This window comes from Idiotropiscis lumnitzeri, chromosome 14 (genome assembly GCF_059441095.1).
Source record: "Idiotropiscis lumnitzeri isolate Australia: NSW breed Sydney's pygmy pipehorse chromosome 14, RoL_Ilum_1.0, whole genome shotgun sequence".
In the NCBI taxonomy this organism is placed as follows: domain Eukaryota; kingdom Metazoa; phylum Chordata; class Actinopteri; order Syngnathiformes; family Syngnathidae; genus Idiotropiscis; species Idiotropiscis lumnitzeri.
This window is the reverse complement of record NC_142404.1, coordinates 5,822,036-5,848,645: the sequence shown is the minus strand read 5'-3', so window position 1 is coordinate 5,848,645 and position 26,610 is coordinate 5,822,036. Positions and strand designations below refer to the sequence as shown.

At 39.4% G+C, this 26,610-nt stretch overlaps 2 protein-coding genes across 2 annotated transcripts in view; one reads left to right on the top strand and one right to left on the bottom strand.

Annotated features, from left to right (window-relative positions):
- Positions 1-656: 656 nt before the first annotated feature.
- On the bottom strand, positions 657-15,700 carry idh1 (isocitrate dehydrogenase (NADP(+)) 1). Its single transcript, XM_088315666.1, has 9 exons — positions 15,581-15,700; positions 12,665-12,794; positions 8,567-8,858; positions 7,386-7,488; positions 5,811-5,988; positions 4,734-4,885; positions 3,402-3,542; positions 3,164-3,326; positions 657-1,506 (listed from the first exon to the last, which is right to left on the bottom strand). The coding sequence occupies exons 2-9, from the start codon at positions 12,784-12,786 to the stop codon at positions 1,413-1,415; spliced, it is 1,245 nt and encodes a 414-aa protein (XP_088171792.1). The 5' UTR covers positions 12,787-12,794; positions 15,581-15,700; the 3' UTR covers positions 657-1,412.
- Positions 15,701-16,801: 1,101 nt separating this feature from the next.
- The window catches only part of kcnh3 (potassium voltage-gated channel, subfamily H (eag-related), member 3), a 113,605-nt gene continuing 103,796 nt past the window's right edge, over positions 16,802-26,610 (top strand). Inside the window, exon 1 of the mRNA XM_088315106.1 lies at positions 16,802-17,231. Within this exon, the coding sequence (XP_088171232.1) occupies positions 17,156-17,231 (76 nt within the window). The 5' untranslated portion in view covers positions 16,802-17,155. The remainder of the gene's footprint in view (positions 17,232-26,610) is intronic.

Below are 26,610 nucleotides of genomic sequence, written 5' to 3'. Positions count from 1 at the left end.
AGAGTTGGGTACATATCACCCTAGACGTAATTTGTGGACGGTCCCTAACTCAGACGGTCAGCGCGAATATCGAATTCATGCCGTCGAGCGATTAAAATTTGTAACTAATTAATCGCGAAAAATCTGGAATAAATAGCGATTCATTGCATTTTATAAATAACACGTAATTAATGTAAAATCACAAAATATGAAGTGTATTTTAAATCAAAGACTGTTCTAAAAGCATTCTTTGATCTTGAATACGCTCTAAATAGCGTCAACTTTACAGGAATTTTTCCTAGAAACAATTCTCATAACGTATACAATACATTTAGTTGTAAGCGCCACACTCCAACAATATATATATATATATATATATATATATATATATATATATATATATATATATATATATGTGTGTGTGTGTGTGTGTTTAGCAAACCTACACCGCATCCGTTTGGTTCATTAAATAAATGTATATTAAATTAATCCAAAATGTTTTATTACTCAGAAAAATGTAAATTAGGGTTAAAAACAAAGTACATCAAGCCATTCTAGAATTCCCACTTAATTCTCAGAATTCTCACTTCAGAATTATGAGAATAAAGTCAGAATTTCAACCTTTTTTTCCCCTTCCTAATCCTCTACCGTAGGCAGCTGCAGTCATGGGACAAAAATTAAAATGAGATAAAATGCTTTATTTATTTATTATTTTGAATTAAATCCTCACACAAATAAAATGTATTATGTTGTTCCAACTACCATTAAAACTGAAATTATAGTGCGATATAAGATGTCCTTAGAATCAGCTGTTTTCATAAAACACTGGTGCAAATTAACAAATCATTAGACAGCTAGGAAATGAAAACCATAACATTTAACCTATTCTTACATGGAAACAATTCATTTATGTATTTATTTTAATGAAACAAAATAAAAAAACACGACATGGATATTTCATATTCTGTGGCAAGATTCCGAAGAAGTGAAAAGATGACACTAAACATAATACAGAGACTTTTGTAAATTAATTAAACATCAGAGAGAAACAAAAACACTTTATTACCGTTTAATAGTATTATTAATCATATTAGCCAATTTGGTTTGAACTAGTCAGTCAACACTAAAAAGCGTGGAGCTCGACATTTTTTTTCAAAACCACAAAAATATTTTTGTAGTTTTTCAAATAAAAAAAAATATGCACATAATTTGGAGATCCATGTTTCATATTGGACAGTGAAACAATACCTTTTGTGTATTAGAGGTTAATTCCAGTAGAGTTCAGTCCACTCACACTTCCTGTTTGAAGTAATGAATGTATTTCAAGTCCAGGCCAGTTGCCTCCTTCTGTTTAACTGGCGAGCCTCCAGCAGCAGCAGTGTGCATGAGTGTGTGTATGGTGTGTATGTGTGAGTGTGCTTGCTTCATGTGCATCACAGCTTGGGATGATTGGTCAGCTTGGCCTTCAGGTTCTCCGCCAGCTTGTCCAGGAACTCAAAGGTGTTTAGATAGTCAGCGCGCGTCACGCTGTAAGCAGAGGAAAATTGATCAGATCTTTATTGAGAAGTTACTGCACCAAAACGTATTTCCGCAGGACAATAATTCCTACGATCAGAAAGACTGACTCTTACCCAACAATGGTCGAGCAAAGTGCAAAATTCACAACAAGCGTTTGATTCATAAATCAACCAAATGCATTTGCTGGTTGAATTAGAAGTGGTATTTATCTAGTCCTCTTCATCATGCTACTGAGTGGCCACTGAGTTAAGTGCAGCACTTCTCAGTTATTTTCTGTATGTTGCATCCTACCAGAGAAGAAAATACTTTACACCCCCCAACTCTCCGCAGCGAGAAAAAAATAAACAAACATAAATCAACTTAAAAAAAAAACATTGTTTTAAGTCACTCTCTGCCTTTAGTTTCATCGCTGTTAAATATTTTTTAACATCTCTTTTGGGTTTGTTCACTGCACCCCATATATATACTGCTATGTGCTGTGTGTGTGCGCATGCTAAGCGCAAAAAAAAAAACTAATAACAAAAACAAAACTACAATTTCGAGCGGATTATCCTTGCGAACACTCTAACAATAAGAGCACCACTGCCACCTCCTGGAGTGGATGTCCAATTGCACTTTTGGACATACAATACAAGACAACTTCATTTAAATGTGCATTTAAATGAAAGGTTTAATTAAATTTACCAATAAGGATTACAGAGATGCCAAGGGAATGAAAATTATTCTGCAGACGCTGAGACAGAATGTGCAGTTGATTAACTTGAAGTTTACAAGCAAGTCTGTAAATTCCGCGACCTGTGATTGGATGGCATAAGATTCAGCCTCTACCAATCAATCGTGATAATGTTTATTGATGTCTTTGCATCTTTCCCATCTACCAAAATAGCTTTGCACGAAACTGCGATTGTGGCTGGTTGGATGAAACAGCAGTCACTCCTATAAAAGTCCCTAATTATTGCCTCCATAGCAGCGAAAAATCGCTACTTCTGAGTATTGTTACAATTATTGTTTACAATAGAAGACATGCTAAAGCAAAGCCATGCTAAACCATTTCAAAGCGATCGTTAAAATGTAATCATAAAACACCAAAATAAATGATTGATGCTGCAGTACAATTTTCATTCAGTTCTCGCTGTCGCCGCGTTTGTAACAGCCGGGCGGGGTATCCAACTGTGACCAGCCAATTAATTGTCTACAGAGAAAACAGAATACTCAGCCCAACACAATACAGTCAGAAAAATGAAAATGAATTAACCCTTCCGTCCTCATTTTCTGTATACACCCTGTGTCCTTCGGGTCAAAATGACCCGTCTTCACTCAACCCCCAATATACGCATCTTAACTGAATTTTAAACGGTGACATTTCACAGCTTATATTTAATTTTGACCCGAGGACATCAGGAGGGTTAACTCGGTAGCGCACACATCAGCCAAGAGGGGCCTCAAAGCATCTGGTCTACATTATTGTATATTTAGCAATATAGTGCCAAGACATTATATTGAATAAATCACAACTGAAATAACTAATAAACTGTCAATATTTTACCACTTGAAACTATTCAAAGAAAGAGAATGTAAAAATATAAAAGAAATATTTGTTAATAGTGGAAGTCTATCAATCCATCTATATATATATAAAAACAAACTGTGACTGCATTTAACTAACTTTGGCAGTCCCTTGATGCAGATGGCCAAATCCTTGGTCATGAAGCCCGCCTCGATGGTCTCAACGCAAACAGCCTCTAGCGCTTCAGAGAAAACACGCAGCTCCGTGTTGCTGTCCAGCTTCGCCCGATGGAGGAGGCCACGAGTCCACGCAAAGATAGAGGCTGTGAGGAACAAGATGCTACAATAATTCTCTCCCACAAACAGAACAGCCACACTTAATCGCTGATGTTCACTACCTATGGGGTTTGTGGAAGTTTCTTTTCCCTGTTGGTGTTGCCTGTAGTGGCGCGTCACTGTGCCATGCGCCGCCTCTGATTCCACGGTCCGTCCGTCGGGACATATCAGCACACTGGTCATCATACCCAGGGAGCCGTAACCTAAAGGCGAGAAAAACTTGATACCGCATGTTTTCATTTTTGCAAACAAATACTACAAAGCCTCATTTGAACTCAGACTTCACGCAATTGCAAAGATTTAGACACTGCTGTATTGTAAAGCATTTTTGTCTACGCCAATCCATGTGTGGGAGGCGTAATGATCGCCTAGAAACATGAAACTCAATTAGTGAGTAGAATTTCAGTAGAAATTGAGTGTGAATGCGAAAACTGATGCAGGACTGAAATGCTGTTGGAAGTAACGAATTGTTAAAATGTTGATTGTGAGACTTTTTTTAAATGAAATGTAAAATAAAAAGAACATGAGATGGACATTTTATATTCGATTTTTGAATTTTGTAAATATGTAAAAGATCTCATAATTTGGCAATTTCATTGGTATTTTGTGCAATGTGATATGTATCCTGAATAAGCTGCACAATTTAACGCTGGAATGTTTTTTTTCTATCAAAATTGTGGAAGAAGGAGATGAATATGGAAACGATATTTTAATTTGGGAATTTTATTGTTAAAACGTGAGGATTTTAGGCATCTTATAATAGGCTGGTCAATGTCCAGAATGAATTGACCTGAAGTTCAAATGATTTTACTTGTTTGGGACATGTGGAAGGAATCTGTATAATATCTGCATGGGAATGTTGTCATGGAAAATAAATGTATCTATTTTTGGGCATCAACAAGGATGCACAATGTGGATTTTCGTTTTTTACGACAGGGTTCGATCCCTACAATAAAATGAAAAATGCAATTTTGAGAAAAATAATTCCTTCGATATCTCGAATGAGCTGCACAATTTGAAGTTGGAACATAAGGAAAATGTTCTTATTGACTTGAATGTTTTTTTCCCCTGTGTGAAAAACATGGAATTGTGACACAAGTGGGATTTTTTGGAATGATAGCGGTGCAGAACAGAAGATGTGTAAATGCGTTTCTGTATTCAATACGGTTGGTCAAGGTCAATACTCAGTAAAACGATTTTAAATGTTAATTTCTTCAGTTAATCAGGGAACCACCTAGCAGTGACAGGAAGTCCTCCATACTAACATGCGTATTTATTGAATCAACACACTGGTCATCAGACCCAGGGAGCTGTGACCTAAAAACTGAAAAGCCCTGTTGTTGCATTTCAGATTTGTTCTTCAGTTTTACGGACCAATGGTTAACTGTACCAACCTTGCGCCACAGAGTCGGATTGCACATCTCCATCGTAGTTCTTGCAGGCCCAAATGAAGCCTCCGTCCGACTTCATGGCCTGGGCCACCATGTCATCAATCAGACGGTGCTCGTACCAGATACCTTTGGCCTCAAACTGAGTACGGTATTCCCTGTTGAGTGAAGATAAGGAGGAATTAGAAGGTGTTTTATAAAACACTTTTCCCAGAGGAAATTAATACGTCGCAGTCTCCAATTTTGTATTTTACATCATTTCATTCACTTCAAGGGTGGCATCACAGAAAAAAGTAGAAAAAAAAGCAAAAGTAGACTTTAGATCGCAGGTGTCAAACGCCAGTCCTCGAGGGCTGCTTTCCTTTATGTTTTCCAACTCTCCCTGTCGCAACAGACCTGATTCAAAAGATCAGGATCATCATCAAGCTCCTTCCTTGCTTGCCGAAGAAGTGATCATTTGAATCAGGTGTGGTGCGATAGGAGAGATGAAAAAGTTGAAGGAAAGTGGCCCTTGAGGACCTGCATTTCCCACCTGAACTTTAGATCATATGTTGGCAACCTGAAATCGTAAATAGACATTTGGACATTCTATCACAGAAAAAAAAAAATCACAACAAGCCACAAAAGTGAGGATAGCTAATAAAAATAAACAAAAGAAAAAAATCTAATAAAAACAACGAACTCTGTAAAAAGAAGCTCACTTTGGTTAGAGCTCACTTTCAAATAAAACAGTCAATGTTTGTTTGAGTGCACATTGTACATAAATGACCCACTTGCTGCAAACCAAAAGTGAGGTCCGCTTCTTGGTTCGTCATGATTTCTCAGAAGCATACAAAAATGTGTTGATGCCTGATGCATGTGTTGCCAACCCGTGCATTAGATGCACACTGAGATGTTGCAGCATGAGATTTTCTAGTGATCACATTCTCTCGTGATGGTTTAAACTGCAGCCTTATGTAGATGAAGCTATGTCTTGTATTTTCCTCTGTATCACATTCAGTGTGTTTGATTTGGGAGTTTCCATTGTATACTATAAAAGAGAAGTGTGTGTGTGTGTGTGTGTGTGTGAATGTGCATGCATACTTCTCATAGATCTCCTGGAAAATGTCCTTGAATCGTCCATCATACTTCTTCAAGATGGTGTTCTTGGTGCTGAGGTAGAGAGGCCAGCATTTCACCAGAGCCATCTGGAAGGAGCTGTGAGCAAAGTCCCGGATGGATTTGTCCGTATTGTACATCCCCAATGCTACGCCACCAGTGCCTACACGCAAATATACACATAGACAGGGACGCACATAGACATTTTTAGAGGCAGGTGCCAAAAAGGGCGCCATTCACCAAAATTATTCATACAATTAAAAAACAAAAAGAGGAGTACTATATTTAACTTGTGAATTTATCCTGTGAACAAAATCAACACAGTCAACAATACAATGATTCAAAAAGACGGTGAAGGGAAGCTACGGTGGATATAAAAATGATGCACACCCCCTGTTTTAATTGTGTGATTCTGTGATATTCAAATAAGAGACCATAATAAAATCACATTAAAACTTGTTTATTGACTATTAGTTAACAGTACAACTCAAGTGTAAAAAAATAATAGATGGGAAGTAAAATCAACAACTAACAGTGTGGTTGCACAAGTCCACACACCTTCTTATAGTGTAAACGGTGTTGTGGTTGTGTTCAGAAGTAATCAATCACATTGAAACTCATGTTGAACAGGCATAGGTACATATCTGCCACCATTTAAAGTCCCGCTTATTGACCCAAAATACATTCCTGATGATGTCATAGGCTATTCCTGACATTTTTGTGGTCAGAGAGCTCCTGCAGCATTAGAGGGTTCATTTGTCTTAAGAAGGGTACCAAAAAATTCCAAAGCATCACATGTACCAGGAAAACAGTGAAGACAGTCATAACCGCAGAGAAAAAAATAGCAGGGATATGACCAAGAACGGGACGTCAACACAGAAGCCTTATCTTAGGATAAACAACATCTAAGCCAGGATACAACACACACTAGAAAAAGAAGCTTGACCGTTTTGATCATAATTCCAAAATATATATTTGGTGCACTGCAAACACAACTTTGCACATTGCGAAAAGGACAACATAATAATAATTACAACACTCTCTCGAATAGAAGTTGGTGTTAACACAAAACCTACTACAATTGCTACTAGGAAAGGCCAACTAGAACATCTGGAATTTATTTGGGGTTCATCAGAGGCAATTTAAATGGTAACGGGTGTGTGCTTACTTCCATTGAGTTTAAATGTGACTGCTTACTTCTAAACACAGCCACATCACAGCCATCACACTGGTGCCTACACATTGAATCTGACTTGTTTATTCTTACTTTCCCAGTTGAAAAGATTCCTTTTTTTTCCCCAATTTTGGTCAGTTTTTTTTTTTATAACACAAAAACCTCACATTTAAAAGGGGGTTTAGACTTTTTATATCGCCATCCGATCAAAGATCAATTGCACATTTGTTTATAAATTAGGCAAAATTATTACTGAACATCTCTAAAAAAAAATAGACATCTAAACTCATTTGGGGTCTTGCTCTTATAAGGAACCACAATATCAGAAAGTATGTGTATTGTTAGATGCTTAAATGGGCACGGCGACGTGCAAACACAGCGCATACCTTCAAAATTGTGGACAACGAACTTCACCTGTTCTCCACTTACAGGCGTGTAGATCATCTCCACTTTGCCCGGCCCGGGAACCACAAAGTCGGTGGCTTTGTACTGTGGGGAACACGTTGAAGGAATTTTCAATGCTTTCTAAACACATGATCCGAACAAAGTAACATTTAAAATAATGAACCGGGCCTGTGAAAGTCAGTTTGATGGAAGAGATACAGCAGAGTTTTTCATAGGCATTACACAACTTTTTGTTACATGACACTTCACCTAGATACAGCTTGCTCAGGGGCCAGAGCACTGTTGACTTTGGCCTGAAGGCCAGAACATAATAGTCCAAAGGGCAGTTTATGAAATTTAATATTTTTACTGTACATCTCCTGACGACAGACTAATGTCTGAGGCAACCGCAAATTGGTGAGAGACAGCTTGTTATGCATAAGTGAAACTGAGGTTTTTTTTCCCTCCCACACTTTTTCACAGTCAATGCGGCAACAACTTTGAATCAAAACAAGGCTGTTGAGGTCTTTTTCTAATTATATCAATAAATCAGACCAGAAAAATATTTGTTGACATTGCAATGTGCTGCTAGATACTATAATGCTGTGTAAGTGAAAAAACAATTCTGTAAATCAAGCTTGATCACATTAATACAAACCGCTCCATGCGAAATTTGTTTAGAATAGTGGTGTGTTTACTGCATATGGGTTGACTGAACATTTTCTTATTTAAATATACGTTTAATTCCTTTTTATGTCTCAAAGTAAACATCAACTGGGGGTGACTAACAGTTTGAAGAAAGCAGGCTTTGCTTCTTATTAGGAGAACTTTATAAGTGACTGTTTTCTTCTTTCAGTTTCGTCAAAGTGATGTTATACGACAATATTACGTTTCTTGAGAGTGAGAACAGATGCTAAGCAATAACGTGTGCTTTAACATGTTTGTGTGCTTTAATAAGTGTTGAAACCATGTGAGACGAGGAAGACAGGGAAAAAATTATTTTTCAAAAATTGTATATGCCATTGATTTTCACTTATTGCAGGTACGTATGGAATGTATCCTGTCCCAAGTGTGAAAAACGCATGGTTGACTTTGTGTTTAATAACTACACTAAAAAAAGAAAAAAAAAAAAAAGATCACTCGTGACAGCTCAACTCAACGATGCTAGCCACCAGACAGCTACCTGATCTCCATGGGCGTGCCTGCCAATGATGATGGGCTTGACCCATCCGGGAACCAGGCGGGGGATGTTCCGGCAGATGATGGCTTCCCTGAAGACGGTTCCACCTAGAATGTTTCGAATGGTCCCGTTGGGCGAGCGCCACATCTGCTTCAGTTTGAACTCATCCACACGCTTCTCATCCGGCGTGATGGTGGCGCACTTAATGCCCACGCTGTAGCGCCGCACAGCCTCGGCGGCCTCCACCGTCACCTGGTCATCAGTAGCGTCACGGTTCTCCATTCCGAGGTCATAACTGGGCCGGCAACAAGAGAAACGTTGTCATGAGAATGATCGTGTCAAATTGGAAGGTTTGTTTCTTTGTATTTCTGGAAAGTTCTGTGTACCAATGACACAGATCATATAATCGCAAAAACCTGCAAATATATATTTCTATTTCTCCATGGACCATCATGTTTGCAGATGACATTGTGATATGTAGATATGTAGTGAGAGCAGGGAACAGGTGGAGGAAAAGCTGCAGGCAGGGAGGTTTTGCCCTGGAAAGGAGGGGAATGAAGATTAGCAGCCACAAAACGGAATATCTGTGTGTAAATGAGAGGGACCCAAGAGGAAGAGTGAGCTTACAGGGAGAAGAGACCAAGAACGTGGACGAGTTGAAGTATCTAGGGTCAACAATCCAGAGCAATGGAGAGTGTGGAAAAGAAGAGAAGAAGCGTGTGCAGGCTGGCTGGAACGGGTGGAAAAAAGTATCAGACATGATGTGCGATAGAAGAGTTTCAGCTAAAATCAAATGAAAGATTTATAGAAGTGTGGTGAGACAAGCGATCCTGTCTGGTCTGGAGACAGTGCCACTGAAGAAAAGACGGGAGGCAGAGCTGGACCTGGCAGAGATGAAGATGCTGAGGGTTTCTTTGGGAGTGACCAAAACGGATAGGATCAGGAATGAGGACATCAGAGGGGACAGCACATGTGAGAGGCTTTGGAGATAAAATCAGAGAGGCCAGACTGAGATGGTTTGGACATGTCCAGAGAAGAGATAGTGAGTATATTGGCAGAAGGATGCTGAGTTTCCAAGTGCCAGGCAAGCGGTCTAGAGGAAGACCAAAGAGGAGGTTTATGGATGTAGTTAAAGAGGACATGAAATGCGTTGGGGTGAGAGCAGAGGATGCAGAGGACAGGGTTAGATGGAGACAACTGATTTGCTGTGGCGACCCCCTGTAGGGAAAAGCCGAAAAGAAAAGAAGAAGAAGAAGAAGAAGAAGATATATATTTCTAAAACCAATTTTTAGACCTCCTACTATGTACTTTTTTGGTGATGTGTGCTCAATATTCATTAGCAGTGCTCAGATCAATTGGCCACCAATCGCGATCGGCGTTGAAAAGTATCGATTAATGTCTTTTATTGCTGATAAACGAAAATGATCACCCACTGCTTATACTTTGCAGCCTTCAGCCAACTAGAGACCAGCCTGTGTCCAGTGTAGCGCGCCTCCCCCCTTTTATCAAAACTGCATGTCACAGACTAAACCAGTAACTGAATCATTATATACACCAGGTGTGTGCATTTTCTACACGGTGAATTTAAAATAATGTCCTGTTTTTGAATAATGGGACGTGAATTTGCATCTCTGCTTTTTGCAGATGATGTGGTACTGTTGGCTTCTTCAAGCCGTGATCTCCAACTTTCTTTCACTGGAGCGGTTCACAGCCCAGTGTGAAGCGTTTGGAATGAAAATCAGCACGTCCAAATATGAGACCAAAGTGTTCTGTCAGAAAGGGTGGAGTGCCCTCTCCAGGTCGGGCATGATATCCTGACCCAAGTGAAGGAGTTCATGTATCTTGGGGTCTTGTTCACAAGTGAGAGGAGAATGGAGCGTGAGATTGACAGGCGTAACGGTTCAACATATGCAGTGATGTAGACTGTATCCGTCTATTGTGGTGAAGAACAGTTGAGCCAGAGGGTGAAGCTCTCAATTTATCGGTTAATCTGCGTTTCCTACCCTCGCCGAGGAATGTAGATTGACCGTCACAAGATTAGAGTCACTACCAGATGAATGAGATCTCGTATATAAACGCCATTTTTCTTTTCAACTGCACTTTTACCTTAGCTGCTGGATAATTTAATCGTGTGGACTTTTTCAAATCTACTCAATAAATGTGTATTGTATAAAATAATCCATAGAATTTACCCAATAATTGTAAGGTAACATTAATATGACATAGGCATACTCTTCATTTCAGTAACGATGCACGCTCAACAGCCTGCGCTGGCTGACCCCACCCCCCCCAAAAAAACATTTAATTAAAAGATGTATGCGCAAGAATTTTATTCTATGGTTATTATTATTAGCTGCCAAAGCCAGGTGATTAGTCCTGTGTTGAAGCACAATGGCTCTGATGGATTTAACAAAAGGAGGACAGTTAAGAACATTAAGCCAAAGGGGGTCGAGGGCAATCGCCTACATCACTGCTGGCGTCGAATTGACCTAATTTCTCTGCTAATTGCTAACCTCATGCAAGACCTGAAATTCAGCACAAAGAACAGGCACTAACTTTTAGCCTGATTCACTGTGGTTGCAAGAACAGGTTTTGTTTGAGAACAGCCATGACCTTTCACCTACTTTCTCCTTACATCATGTGTAAAGCGCTTTGTTACAGCTCCAGCTGTTCTGGAATGCGCGATACAAACAAAGTTGTATTGTATTGTATCGTATCGTATCCCAAGCCACGACATTGTGATGTGATGCCCATGATTTGAATTTTAACAATAATAGTCAGAAGAAAAATGTCAACTAATAAGATCAGGTTTGAAATGAACATTGTCTTTGTGCACTGGACTGCAAAGGCATGTGTGAAAATCATTACCTCAAAATTCTTTAGACATGCACTGCCCAATAGGCAAAGTCGTCAAGGAATGTGAGTAAGTGACACAGTGAGCTGAACAGACTTTACAATTTCTGCAAGCATTAAATGTGGCTAGTACGGCAATAAACAGCCATCTCAATGACGTAAAGTGTTTTGACAAGTCGAAGTTTGGGTAATTATTCAACAGAGGTGAGCAAAGGCTAAAAAAAGTTTTACGACACCAAAGGGAGAAGTGATTATCAAACTCAGCAAAGCATTGATACAGGTTGGTCTAAGTTGACAACCAAAGTCCAGTCAGTCAACGTTCTACACACCCTGAAAGTAAGGTTCTTCCATTCAGTGTGTACATGTGTGTGTTTGTGTGTAGACATGCATGTAATTTTATTTGTGTCCATATATACATATATATATAGGATATTACACATGTATACGCTGTTATGTATATACACGTTTATACTAGGGCTGGGGAAAAAAGTCGACCAACTTGGCTTTGTTGACTACAACAATTGGTCGGAAAGAAAAGATGATACTACATCTAGCCATAGAGCAAGAATTGACTTTGACGAAAGACACGCAAGGTCAATATCGTGCCCTGCAAATAACTCGGATCGGAATCCGAAAGAAAATTTTGGGTGGAAGTTGAGGAAAAGGGTCAACAACAAGCAACCGACATGCAAAACTGATGCCTCTGAGATTGTGAACAGTTATTAACCAGAGATGTTGCAGCAAAGTACTGGTGCTGTGTTCTTTTGTTGTTTTTCATGATTCCACATTTTTGTTCTTCCGCAAAATTAAATGATTTCATATTTTTTTCCCCTCTGCTTGGGCTAAACAAGGAACTGTAACTAAAATAATATAAAAATGAGCACTTGAATCAGAATTTGCCCAAGTTATTACGGAATAAGCCTCTTTCAATGGAGAAGCTGTCATCCCCTCCTAAAGGTAATGAGCAATAAATAGGAATCAGGTTTTGTATTTCTTTAAAATATTGTTTTCCCTTATATCTTCATTGCATTATTTTTATTTTTTACCACAAACTGGGGGAAAAAAAAGTTATGTATAACTTAGTTGTGAGGATAAAACGGATTGATTGCATTTCCATTCATTTCAATGGGAAACATTACCTCACTTTCTGAACATTTCAAGTTACAAATGGGTTCACCGAACCAATCAAGTTTATGATTTGACATTCGACTGTACCATTAATAACCCTGTAGTCTAGGATGTTTTTACCTGTGCAAGTCAAGTTCCAGGTAGGGGAAGATGAGCTTCTTCTTGATGAGTTCCCAAATGACCCGAGTCATTTCATCACCCTGCATCTCCACCACAGAACCAGCTTTGATTTTGGCAGCCATTGCTTATTCTGTAAACGCACATGGAATACATAAGTTGGAACTTGGGGCCTCATGTGCAAAGACTTGTATGGCTTTCATTCTAAAAAAACACAGTTTACTTCTCAAGGATTGAGTGATTTAATTGTTGACTAAATTCCAACGTGGCCAAATCTAGAAAGTGTCACATGCAGTACACAAAAAAATCCAAGAGAAACTGGCAGCAGCCAATATTCTCAGCCTGTCCACCACCAACAGCCTGGAAATACGTTTGTTGTTTCAAAATAAAACCACTTTTGAGTTACGGTTTCAAAATTGCCCTCCAGCATTTTAATAAATCACTTGTCAAGATTTACTCTTAATAGAATTATATTACATCAGTGTAAAAAAATGTCTTCTCGCCTTGAAAATGCTTTAAATATAAATACAAATATATACACTCTTGATTTTCTGGGGGGGAATGCATGTCTTTATAGTTTGAAATTTAAAAAAAGCATGTTTTTCTCTTTCAAATTCACTCTTAAAATGAATAATTGGTGAAGATAAGCTGTTTGAACAATGGATGGATGGATACATATATAGTTAGAAAATATTTAAAAAAAAAAAACAAATAGTAATCTCATTCAAGTTGTTTAGGATTTTGGAATCAGTTATAAATATAGTTTAGAAATAAGATAAATATGAATGAATATTATGAATGACGAGGCCTGAATTTAATATTTTTCAAAATGGGGTCAAAGTAAACACTGTCTGCTATAAGGGAATGAAAATGATAATTTCACACAACAGTAACACAAAATCGAAAAAATGACGCACATGCCAGTGGACATTTTTAATGAAGTATATCTCTCTAAACATGGTATCCCTATCGTGAAAGAAAAATAAATTTCTTTTCATGATCCAGTCCCTTGTCAAACTGATTTCCCACAGCTCGTCCTCTTCCATGATGATGCATTGACATACGGCAAAAAAAAGTTACAACAATATCCAGACAGACAAATTTCACATGAAAAACAAAAATCCACCATGTAGCTCGAACGCGCATTAATCTTCGATACACATTCTTTTCATACGTCTCAATCAATGCGGAATTGTTGGAATACCAGACGCCTCCCTCTCCAGGCAATATGTAAATTAGTATAAACAGGGTCTGTCTGTAGGAATTCCTCATGCTGCATGAACAGACAATAATCATTTTGCTCAAGCCATGAGTCACAAATTGAAAAAAGAGGAACTATACAAAATAAGCGCTGGATCTTGTAAACGAAGTTGAGGCCCAAAAAACTGCATTTTTGTCATGCTGACCTTTGGAGTCAATAAGCCCTGTGAAAAAGAAATCTGTCTGCTGCCAACAATAGTGGCTGAATGCACATGTTGAAAGGGTTACTCTCATTGGATAGAGGGGGCATAAACGTCAAGGAAGGGCTGTCTACAGCCCCAATATCCATCCCCATCACTGAAAAAAATTCAGGTTCTTGTAGTTTGGGAACACTGGTTTACACAGTCATCCTTTCATATCTATAATGCCTTTGAACTCAGACACGTCCTCTTCACCGCCCTTCGCCCTTAAAGGTACAGGTCCCTGGGGAATGTGATTTTGCTACAAGTGCTCAAGCAAGTGAGTATTTAGTTAATAATTCGGGCAAAAGTAGATCTGTAGTGTGGAAATTATGTGGTTTCAACGGGACGGACACGGACAAAACAATCATTGGTTCAGAGAGTGTTTGAAATCAGTTGCAGTGACACAGATGGGATGGTATAAGCACCTTGTTCTTTCATTATTGGTTAATTAAGAACAGATCTGAAGTCTGTTGTATCAGTAAAACGCTTTTAATCCCAAAGCATTATTCTGTGTGGATTAAATTCAATTCACAAGTATTTTGAAACCAAAGAATGAAAAAATATGTTTGAAGAGAAGCCATTCAAAATACTTTATCTTTCATTATTTGCATTTTACAAAGAAATCTTTATCGGAAAATCGGGTTCTAGAGAAAATAATCAGGATTTTCTTGTAGGCAAATCGAACAGTCCCAACTGTATCCATGTGAAAATAGCAGAAAGGTCAGCCGGGGGGGGGGGGGGGGGGGCATAGTGACACAGTGACAAGGGGTGGAGGCCCACCCCCCAGGCCACCACGTAGTTCCGCCTCTGGTTGAAACACAATCGGATTGAGACGCAGCCACCAACAAGTGGTGAGAGTGGGAGGGGCGCTGGAAGTTCTACTTCCATGAAATGTGTTCATTCATTCTGTAATACAGGAGTGGCTTGATAATGACTCAGCATTGAATCCCATCTTGGATAATCAAGACCGCAAACATAAAACAAAAACAAAAAAACTGTCGAAAAGAATAATAAAACTTCATCCAGAACTTGGGCTTTCAAATTAAAATAGCGTCCAATGTCTTATTTGATTTATATTTGTCAATATCAGTTTCCAAGGACTTTTCCCCACGAGTAGCTTTTGAATGTTGAATTCATTTGAGAGCGTTACACGAGTCCCGATTTTATCTGATAGGAGAAACCGTCGAACAGGAAGTAAGGGGCAATCAAAACAGGACGAGCAGGCTGGGAGCTGGAGAAAAAACATCAAAACACGACAATAACCTTGCCACACACCACATATCAATTTAGAAAAATAATATTTTTTTTATATTGCACTGTACACCCTCGTATTAAAACGAAATGGCCACGTTAGCTTCACTTGGTTTGCTCATAGCGCTAGAAGAACACACACGAAGAGTGGAAGTGACGATACCGCATTTCCTGCTGTAAGACAGTCTGCCACGAAGGTGGAACAGAAAATGCTGCAAATTCTTACCTTATTTTGCAGGTAAAACGGGATGAAGATGGCGGTGTAATTCAAACAATTTTGCAGAGCCGGGTGCGCTTGCTACAGCTTCGAGGGAGGAGAGACAGGCAGGCAGGATCGAAGTCACCGGCTAGTTTGACAAGACATTAACCAATTAGAGAAGAGGAAAAAAGAATTACAGCCAATCAGACGCGACCGTACGACTGAGTAGGCGTGTCGTCTTGTATTTACTGGTGAATGTAAAATCTACAATCATAATTATAATAATAATAATAATAATAATAATAATAATAGAATAGTATATTATATAGTATTTAATGTTTGCGACATTTTTTTATGTTCCGGAAATGGATGGAATTATGAATATTTTGTTATATACTTAATATAGATGTAATTACGCTTAAAATAACTGATAATAGTTTTCTAATCTCAATCCATATTTTAATATTTGCGACATTATTTATGTGGCAAATAAAGTTAGCACACAAAGTAAATTCATTGAATGAATACAGAATCTCATACATTAAAAAAAATCCATGTATGTATCTTTTCAACCACTAGATGTCGGTAGCCGACTGTAAGTTGATTCCACTATTTTTCTCCTGCTTTCATGCAGCCATGTGGACCTGAGGAGAGCGACAAGAAAGCGGCAGGTGTCTCCGTTTATATATATCCACGATTATTTGCCTAAATATCACTCTTCATAATTGTTTTGTACTATTCTAAACACTGGCCTCTACCAAGACTGGTGCTCGTGTATAACACATGGAAACCTCAAACGTGTTCACGGTGATGAAATAGATTAAATGTAATTTATTAAATCGTGGGGAGCAAGTAAATGGACATTATTGTTTTTTTCCGCACTACACATACATCAAACTTACATACAGAAAGCCAATTGTGTGCGCACTTACACACCTGGCTTGCAATTTGTTGTTTTTATTTATTAGTTTATTTTGAACACAAAGCAATGGATGAGAAAATGAACTGGCAGTTCTTTCTTGTCTCCCACCTCCACTTTGAAAGAAGCCCACATCAGGACCTTACAGGCGTCATGTGACTCGACATCTGCTCTCTCTTGATAACCAACAGGCAGAAGGGGGGAGATCGCGAGAGGGGGGGAAAGGAGAAAGGAGCGAGTGAGAGAACGAGAGAGAGAGGGGGATGAGGAGGAGCTTGTCGCTATAAGATTCACTCACACACCATCAGCACCACAAAGTCACAGTCCATCCATCTATTGTTTGCTGCGTCTCTCCTGCTTTGTTTTTTGTTTTGTTTTGTTTTTTTTGTGCGTAAAAACACGCTCACCTTTGCGCAACGCTCAGCTGAAAGGTGCGCATTAATTAAGACATCACACTTAACCACCATCTCGCTCTCAGTCTTGGACTCGATTATGGTCACAGCCCCCGCGGTGTCAAGGTGGATCCGCCACGCGTTTCTCGGATCGGTGCGCTCCTCCAGGGGCTGGGATGCGCACCGGGCACCTCCCGCTTCCTGCCGAGCTTTGGGTCTGAGCAGCGGGAGGAGGAGTCCAGCGGCGCCCCAGGGCGCCGTGTCAGAAGGACCCAGTCGACCCGAAGCAGGATGCCGGTGATGAGAGGGCTACTGGCCCCGCAGAACACTTTCTTGGACACCATCGCCACACGATTTGATGGCACCCGTGAGTACTGATGATATTTTCTAGAAATATAAGTTAGTTACTGAATTTATTTTCTTTGATTTCTCCATACACAACAATGCCACAGTACGTTAAAGATTATGAATGCACTCTAGTCCATTCATTCATGAGTGGTTGGCAGAATTATTAACATACTGCAGCGGTACTTTGAGAATGAACCATGCATGCAAGTCAAGGTTTTCTAAGGTTGTGATGTAAATAAAGCTTAAGCCTGGCGTTTGCAGGGGCGTTTTACTTGCAGTTTTGGTGGGGATTTCATTTTGCCTTTGGCCAGAGTGGTTTACAGACAGATGCAATGAGCATTCCCTGTGTGCTCAGGCCCATGCTGGGCAGGTGGGCGGGGTGTGAGGTGCTTATATTGCATTTGGGCTCTCTTCTTCTTTCCCTTCACACTGAATATTTGTGGAGCTTGTGCAAATGTTGCAAACAGCAAGCTACTCTTTTCTTCCTGTTCAATTGAATTTATGTGTAAGCAATCAGTTGACTGGACAATGAGCCACTCCTCATAATCAATTACTAATAAGCAGGGTTTAACAAGACATCTTTGTTTTGCATGCTCCAGCCCCAACATTTTGGGCACTGTTTGGGATGACTCGTTTTTGTTCCCCATTCCTCCAAGTAGGGGGCATGCTTGGATGATTTGGTGCGGAAGAAACCCATTAAAAGAATTTTGGGTAGAGATTGGAGTTTAGCGAAAAGCTATCTTAGGCACAACATCAATCAACCACTCAATAATTACACAATTTACTTCATGCAGGTGTAGTGTCTAAATATCCCAATATATAAAAAACACAGTAGAATATAAATGTAAAGTGTCACATAAATATATGTTGTGTGCGTGATTATAGAATTAGACATAATTGTATGTGGAGTTCCTCAGGGGGATGTTTAAAGTCCATACATTTTGTGACGTTTGGAAACCCAACGCTTGTCCTTGTTGGAAGAATGTGAAGTGGGTGAGCAGAATGGCGCATTGTTTTTGTCCATACACGCGCATATTGTATGCCATGTTCACGATTTTGCACAATGGCGCCCCAATATTCATCTAAAGTACGAATCACAAAGCTATGTAAAGGGGAGTTCCTCAGGGAAATTGTTTGCGGTCCATCGCACAAAGCAAGCTTGACATTTTCGTCCATTGTCATTTCCTGATGGCAGCCTTGTGTGTCAGTACTTTTGTTCTGCTCAAAAAGTTGCCATACCCTGACAGCAAGATAAGTTTCAACATCATCCATCTCCGGAGAGATGCTCATCGTGCACTTCATAGTTAATTGTTGAATGATAAAGATTCACGCTTCATCTTGTTGTCTCCAATATAATGGTGTCGCCTGCATGGGAATAAAAAAACAACAGTGCACAAAAGCATCCACCCACAGCCGGCATCATGCACACACACATACACGCACGCACGCTCACCCCCCCCCACACACACACACACACTGTCAAGACGAACCAAACACGAGCAGGAGAGGAGGATGGCGGGGGACCATGTCTTTGTGTCTCAAGCGCTGGTTGTGGGGATCAGCCCCCGTCACGTCAAGATGTGGCTCAGCTCTCTTATAGTGCCCCTCCCCTGGCCAACGTGCTAATAATTACACATCTCCAGCAGCACTGTGTGTACAGCTATTGTAATTAACTGCACAGATGTCAAGAATCCATTGTGGCCTACTCTTGGCTGTCAGATGGGGGTGCGGTATATTAGGAAGGTGGTGGTGCTGATTGTGGGGGGCAGGGGGCTTGCTGCACTCGCCATGGTAAGTGGAGGAGGGGCTGTTCCATGATGTGTCACATTGCAGTGTGGCTGTAAACGATGTCACATTACTTCCTGAAGAAAAGCCTTTGGTGGGAAGGTAAAAGACACATGTGTGTCTGGTTGAAACTCTGCATCTAAATGAGAACTAAAATTGTGTGCGTGTGTGTGTGCGCGTGTGTGTGCGAGTGTGTGTGTTCGTGCATGGTGTGTGCGCGTGTGTGTGCATGTGTAATTGTAGTGGCAGAATTGCATGAAGGCCAGGGTGCAAGGTAGCGCGTCGACTCTACTTTCTTTCTTTTCTATATTAAATCTCATCAGATCTCATTCTTTGGACCGCGGGTGGGCTGCATCCTACCAGCTGGTTTGGGGCGACAGGTGCGCTACATCCTAAACTAGTTTCAACCAATCGTAGTTCAGACAAAGACAATCAAGCATAAACAACTGGCGGCCTGCGGCCCTCGCCCACACTTGGAGTGGGCCTCAATTAAGTTTTGAAACTAAAAACATTTTCTGCCGCTGAGCCATTGAAAGACGTATCATACCAGAGTTAACCACAGGATGGCAGACATCACTCACCAGCACCTCCAACCCTGAGGCTGTTATCTTGCATCAGAGAAGAAGAGCATATGATGGCCTCTAACAACACCCATTTCAAAAGTACACGACCTGCAACTTTTTATTTATTTTTTCATCGGCGTTGACAGTTCGCTTAAAGTGCATGAGGAGTTAGTAAATTTATGTCCTCTAAAACGTTTGATTTGGGTTGTTCTCAGGAAACACAGTCTATGATTGTGAGCACAAAACTGAACTGGTGCAAAACCAGTTAAAAATAATATATGCTTCAATTCAAACCTTCCTGTACTGAAGATAGTTCATTCAGTCCTTTGTTTTCAGGAGACAGTTAAATGTTGTTACATGGACACCCAAGCACTGAGCATTCGCGTACCAACATTTTTTCTTGAATTCATTCTAGATTTGAACAACCTCTCTGCCTTCCTGCACAGATATTCAGTTATTTTTTTTTCTTTTCTGTTTTGCTCGCACGTAGAAATGAACACCATGCTCGACTCCTCTGTAAACTACTTGATCATAATAAATAAAAAAGATTATTAAACATGTTCACGTCGTATTACTAGGTGAAACAATTGAACTTCCAGTTTTAGTTTTCTGTAGTTGTTCCAGCAGGTAATATTACATCTTTTATTTTATTTATTATGGCGGGTTCCTCGTGGACACAAAAAGAAATAACGGATTGGGTAAATTTTTTTTCTACCGACCATATGTGATTATTTTTTCTAGTTGAGCGATTATTTGTAAATGTATTTGAAAATTAAAATATACTTGGACACTTTTCTGTCCAGTGGTTTAATGAAAAAAAAAAAAAACTGCCATGCACATATTTGGCCCTTATCAAAATGGTATTTTTCCAACATAAAGGAGGTTAAGTAACACACTTGAGTCGATGGGAAAATCTGTGCAGCCAATAAAGTGCATAGCTGTGCACCTTTTCTGATTTATCGGCAGAATATATTCAAATGGTGTTTATAGGGTGCTCATCGTACAGTTCTACTTTCTATTTCTTGTTGAATAAACACGTGATGCTGATTAGGCATCTAAACTGCCAGATGGTAGCACAAGTGACATTGACGCAGTTTTCCAAATAAGTCGTTGGTTTGTACAATGTCATTTGATTATATGTGTTTTAGCACAAAATGCAGTCTTGCAAATGGAAAATGTGTGAAATTGTTAATGGCTCACTGCATGTATTTAGCACAATGACGTTATTCGAACATTCACATGGATTCTCATCAACACTGATATTTTGGATGTGGGAACACGTGAGAGTCACTCGTTTTGGGAAGCGAAAGCTTGGAAAAGTCTTTCCCAGAAACGCCCTATACACGCCTTAATCAATGTTCATTTGCCTTCATTGCTGCCGCGCTCCTTCCACGGGCAGCAGCAGCTGTGTGGGACTGCAACAGTCAATTGCTGCGATTAATTGAGTGGGCCTCGACTTGGTGCTTAATCAAGTTAGAGCCTGAGTGCCCTGCACATCATGCTGTCATGTTCAGAGGCACAAGATGCACTTTCTACCTCATATGAAAAACTTGAATGAAATGCATGGAGAAGACTTGTTTGTTTTCACTCATCATTTTTGCTTCATTTCTTTAAAACAATGTGAATGAATGAATTTAACAAGTGGATTGAATAAGCCTATTGTCATAAAAATGTAGTACTGTACTGTGTTGTTTCAAAGTGATTGGTTCCCTGTGCAAGATCAACCAATGAGAGCACAAGTGGTACCGTGAGCTGGTTGATCGCAATGACATCATCAACATCTTCACTTGTTGTATCTTGCCAGTCTCGTCAATGTTAATAAACGAACGGCACTTTTGAACGTTCTGTTCGGAGACTCATAACGTTATCCAAATGCAGTGGCGGGCCGTGCATTTTACACGTACGCCTTCAATAAAGTCGTACTTAGTCTGTCTTGAATAAATCCCCCTCTTATTGCCATCATTTATGACACTACAGCTGGAGAAATAATATTCAGAAAGTCACTTACACACAACTTATCGTTGAACGACCTAGCTTCTCTTGACAGGTCCGTCTTGAAAATGGCCCTGCAATGAAATCCACACTTTTCCCTCTTTCGACCATTGTGGTTTAAAAAAAAGCAAGAACATATTTTACATTTTTGAACGGTTGCCAGTTACGACTTCCGGGTGTATTGATTCTGCATTGCGCTGCCCCCTCACGAGTGAGTATCCAATCACAAAACGCGTTCATCACCCTCAGCGTGAGGCCAGCGAGAAGGCTCACTGTAACCAATTTGAGATCTGATTGGCTATCGCAACTGTCTATCAACTCTGTAAGCTCATTGACTTTGACAGAACAGATGCCCGCACAATTGTATCTGAGGGCCTCGGACGAATAGTGCATGCGACTGATATTGTGAAATCTGCCTGGCAACATGAGCTAGCCGAATTCTGATTGGATGAAAACTCTCTCTTAAAAATACAACACATGGATATAATATGACATCAGTGTGAAGATTATGATCATGATTTCTTGATTATGTTAGGCCAGCAGAGAAGGCCTTTATGGCCTTCCCCGCCTACCACTGTTCAAATGTGCCATTTCTTAAGTCAGAGTCGAGCCCGATCAGCGGATAGTAAACAACCGTGGTCAGAAATTATGAGCGCAACGCGTTCAGCCACCTGACAAGCATCGCTCGCTCAGCCTGACTAAACATTGGCGAATAAAATGTTAAAGGTTTTGCTAAGTTTGTTTTAAAACAGCTTACCTTAACTAGAATCCTGCGATGCATTTTACCTAAAGGTCCTTGTTATTGTGCAAAGCGAAAGTTAAGCTATGATTACTTCTGGAAGTAGAAGCACTGTCGCTGGAAGTAATCAAGGTTTAACGTTAGCTTATAACACAATAACATCAACAAGGACCTTTGACTAAAATGCACAGCGGGATTCTAGTTAAGGTAAGACAATTTTAGGATAAAACTTAAAACCAACCAAGTTATTAGCGAACGTTCAATTGCTGAAAATATTGCTTGGCATGCAGGCGTTTACACAAGGAATGTCAAAAAAAAAAAAGAAAAAATGCTTTACATGCCAGAAAACTGCAAATGAGAAAATGCCCGAAAATCCATAATACTTGGGCAATCATTCCAATCTTTTCAGTGGTTGTTCTTGTTGCACTCTGGTAGATCCTCCTCCATAATTGTGCAATTAAAAAAAAAATGGACAAAGTTTTAAGACTCTGTGCACCACAGAAACATTTTTATTTTGAACATGATTTAGTTTTTTATGTTTTGTATGACTTCCTACTAAATTGCTCTGTGTAGTTTGAGCTAATGAAATTGCTTTTTACCGTATACTAAACAAAGGCATTAAACTTGTACAAATAACCCATTACCTTGTATTTTACCTTTATTCACTTTATTTTATCACCTACAATACTTTTCCATTGAATGACTATTAACTAGTTTGCCGCTTCCGCAGCGCTTTAATGTCAGTGTAAAATAAAAATGAAAATGTCTTCTAAATGTGACATGCCACAGAAAAGGGTGTTGTCAACAACCCTGGCAAATTTGTGTGAATAAATAACTCAACAAATACAAAAAATGAGGCTTTAAAATCGTGAAATACCAAGCCTGTCTCTGCTCAGAAACGCTCGAGACAACATGAAACCATGCGCTGCTGAATAATGGATGTCCATTCTTGGCAACTTTCTTATACTTACACATCTCAACATGTTTTATCCGTGAAAATATAGCCACTTAAAGCCTCTGGTGGCTGGACTACACTCCACAAGGTTGTTGTGGGTCTTTTCACACCATGACGAGCAGTGATAGCCACGTGCTAGCTAGTGAACTAACTGGCTTCCGGGGGCTCATCTCAGCCAGCAAATGGGCGGCGGGGTTGTCTGTGGCGTCACGTCCTTGTTTGAGAATGTTCTGTTCTGCAAATTGTGACATCCAAAGACTATGCATCTTAAGTGTGTAGGCATAGCTAATTGTAGAAAAGGTACAAGTGAGAACTAAGTTACTTGCTTTTGTGCTGGATAACCACTGAAGTGAACAAACGGCGCTCAAATTGTTAAATTGTGTGGGAGGGGCACCGTAAGCCAGATGCCCAAGTGTTTCACTTGGTCGCCATTTTAGCCAAACCCCAAAAATCATGGAAACTGAAATGGTGAAAAACACTTTAATGCTATAGCGCTACAATTCCGTTCTCCAGAAGGCTCTGCACGTTTTCAGAAGTTTCCTTCAAGACTTTCATCGCCTTGTTTGTGTGTGCATTTTTTTTTTTGCTTGTTTGTGTACAGTATGTTTGGCTGCCCAGATTAGTCTTGAAGCAGCATCAAGTCTCAGGTGAATATTTCCCCCGTGGCTCTGTGTGTTTCAAGCTTATGGCTCAAGCAGATATAATAATATGCCTGCAAATGCTCATGGCTTAAGTCACCTGTTATGATCTACATCAGCATGGAGACCGCGGGCACCAGGTAGCCCACAAAGATCATATCAATAGCTTGTGGGTCTGCTCCAAAAAAGCTCACAAGTGATGGGTCATGGTGATTTTGCTGGAATATTATCTAAGTGATTATTTGAAAATGCAAGCTTTGGCAGAGATTTATAGAAATGAAGTCTTGCAAATTCATATGTATCCGTTTCCTAATAATTGTGATAAATCATTATCATGGTCAGTGTCTTCACATAAATCAATATCATTAATTAGTCATAATAACGTGATTAACGGTAGTTTGAGCGCATTATTTCAGAAATATGTATAAGACTGGTGTCTCGGTTGTCACTATTGAATATTTTTTAGAATCCATTATTCAATCAGTGACTCCATTAATTTATCGAATAATACTGATATGATACAAATGTATTTTGCATTAAAAACTAAAAATAAAAAAATTGCCCAAACTGTCTATTAACCGACTATTGTTCTTTGGTATTGCTTGTCTATTAAATTTAAAGAAATCAATCAAAAGTTATTCATAACTAGACCGCACATAATTGTTATTTTTGTTATAGATTAACCTGACAGATTTTTTTTCCACAAATGATTTCTGATTCAGTGACTGTAATCCCAAATCGTCATATAATATGGACATTTGTTGATTGTTTTCCAAAGCAATAGCAGATGTTTGCAAATTTGATCAAAAAGAAAAGATAATCAGTCTGCTTTCATGGAGGACAACAAAATCAGTTAATATTTACTTTTGTGAGGTGGAAATCTGAGGATTTCGACAATTTCAAGATGAAAAAACACAAATAATCTAAACCATTATAGAATTAATTTTTGATTAATTTGATTTATTTTGACACCTGTACTGATAGCCCTTCGCTCAGAAGCCAAGTAGCTCTCCATTCTAAAAAATGATCTGTAATATGGATATTTTGTTAAACATACGATGACCTCCGCACTGCTAATTGGAACAGAACGTGACATTCAGCTGATGAGCATTCATGACAAGCCCACTTAAAATGGTGTCAGTTGGGAAATGAAGATGAATCCTAAACCTGCTGGTGTCTGTCACGGGTGAATAATTCATTTCCCAACTGAGCCCGTAACAGTGACCTCCACTTCATAATTTGCAACCAAATGATGACAAACAAATGGGGACCATGATACTTTAACCCCTACTGAATGTGTTATGTACCGTTGCACTTACAAGCCATATTAAAATAATCACCCATTTTCAAAAGAATTTTTCTTGAAATAAAATGTACAAGGTCAAAGACAATGCCTTGGAGGAAAATATTTCCCATGGGAACAAATGGAGACCATCCGTTTCATCGTCAAACCTTGGTGAACTGTGTAGTTAATGTTTTAAGTAACATTTTGACATTCTTTTCCACCATGAAAAGCACCAGTTCTGAGCTTTTCAATCTACTTTTTACAAAACACACGTTAACACAATTTTAAAGATTGACGTTATTTTTCCTCTAGATGACGGAACCGGTTGTTCATATGCCTCGGAATCTGTGCACTGGAAATACCACAGGAGCTGCCGTGCATACAGTCCATTGTTGGTTTCATAGAGGAATAATTCCAGAAAGTCTAAAGAAGATAGTTTGACAATTACATCCTGTAGAAAACTTAAAAGGGTCATCCGTCTAAAAGTCGAACCTCAGCAAACTGGATACCATCTTAAAATCAGTAGAGTTGTTGAGATAGAAGATCACACAAAGTTTAAGAACGCTCAGGTCACAATTATGTGTGACAAGGAGGAGCAGGTTCTTCTCAAGTGAACCTTTTGATCACAGCTGTCTCAAACGCCAAAAAATCAGGAGCATTGTTGTTTGAATATGTCGAAATAAAGATCAACCAAGATCAACCTTTTGCACTCACATTCACAATTGCACAGCTTTGCCCAATTCACAATCTTCAATAAAATGTGAGAAACCTAACACTTTTTGTCATATATTTTAAAAATGTCTGTATGACCTGACAGAAGAATATTATTAAAATGAGCTTGGTTCCTCTCTAGCCCGATTTTTAACCTATAATTTTATTTTTAATTATTTTAACACTTGTCACACCAAAATAAGACAGGAGAGAAAGAAGGCATGAATGAGGGGTGCTGATAATAATATTCTTCTGTCAGGTCATACAGACACTTTTTTAACATATATGATAAAAATATTTTTCGGTTAACTCTAAACACCACTTTTGATGTAACAGACATGATTTTTTTCCCTCTAATTACGCGAAGAAAACTCAGCCACAATAGGTGCACAGAAAGGCGTGAGCCGAGATTCGAGCCCAGAATTTCTACAGACTGTGAGGCGGATCTTCTAACCACTAGGTCACCATGCCAAGCTACTGCTGTTTTCAGAAATAATTTCGACATTTTTGAGCACGACCCACCTACCGACAACCTTCCGTACACTGGCACACTCATTTACAAGTGCTGAATGCACTTGCCAATTTCGCACCGTGCCGACTGTGTAATGTATCCCCAGTGCTGTTATTTGCGCCCTGTGATTGAAAAGGACAACAACACATTTATTAGCCGGGCTCTTAAGTGCTTTTATAATCAAGAAAGTACTCTCCAAAAACAATCTCAAGAGCGTTG

Bases quoted from the DNA above. Each gene is read 5' to 3' on its own strand.
- idh1 (XM_088315666.1), bottom strand. From the start codon at position 12,786: ATGGCTGCCAAAATCAAAGCTGGTTCTGTGGTGGAGATGCAGGGTGAT. The intron at 4,886-5,810 runs GTATGCATGCAC...TTCACTCAACAG, and splicing joins TTCCAGGAGATCTATGAGAA to GGAATACCGTACTCAGTTTG. The intron at 3,543-4,733 runs GTTGGTACAGTT...TCTCGCCTTTAG, and splicing joins ATCCGACTCTGTGGCGCAAG to GTTACGGCTCCCTGGGTATG.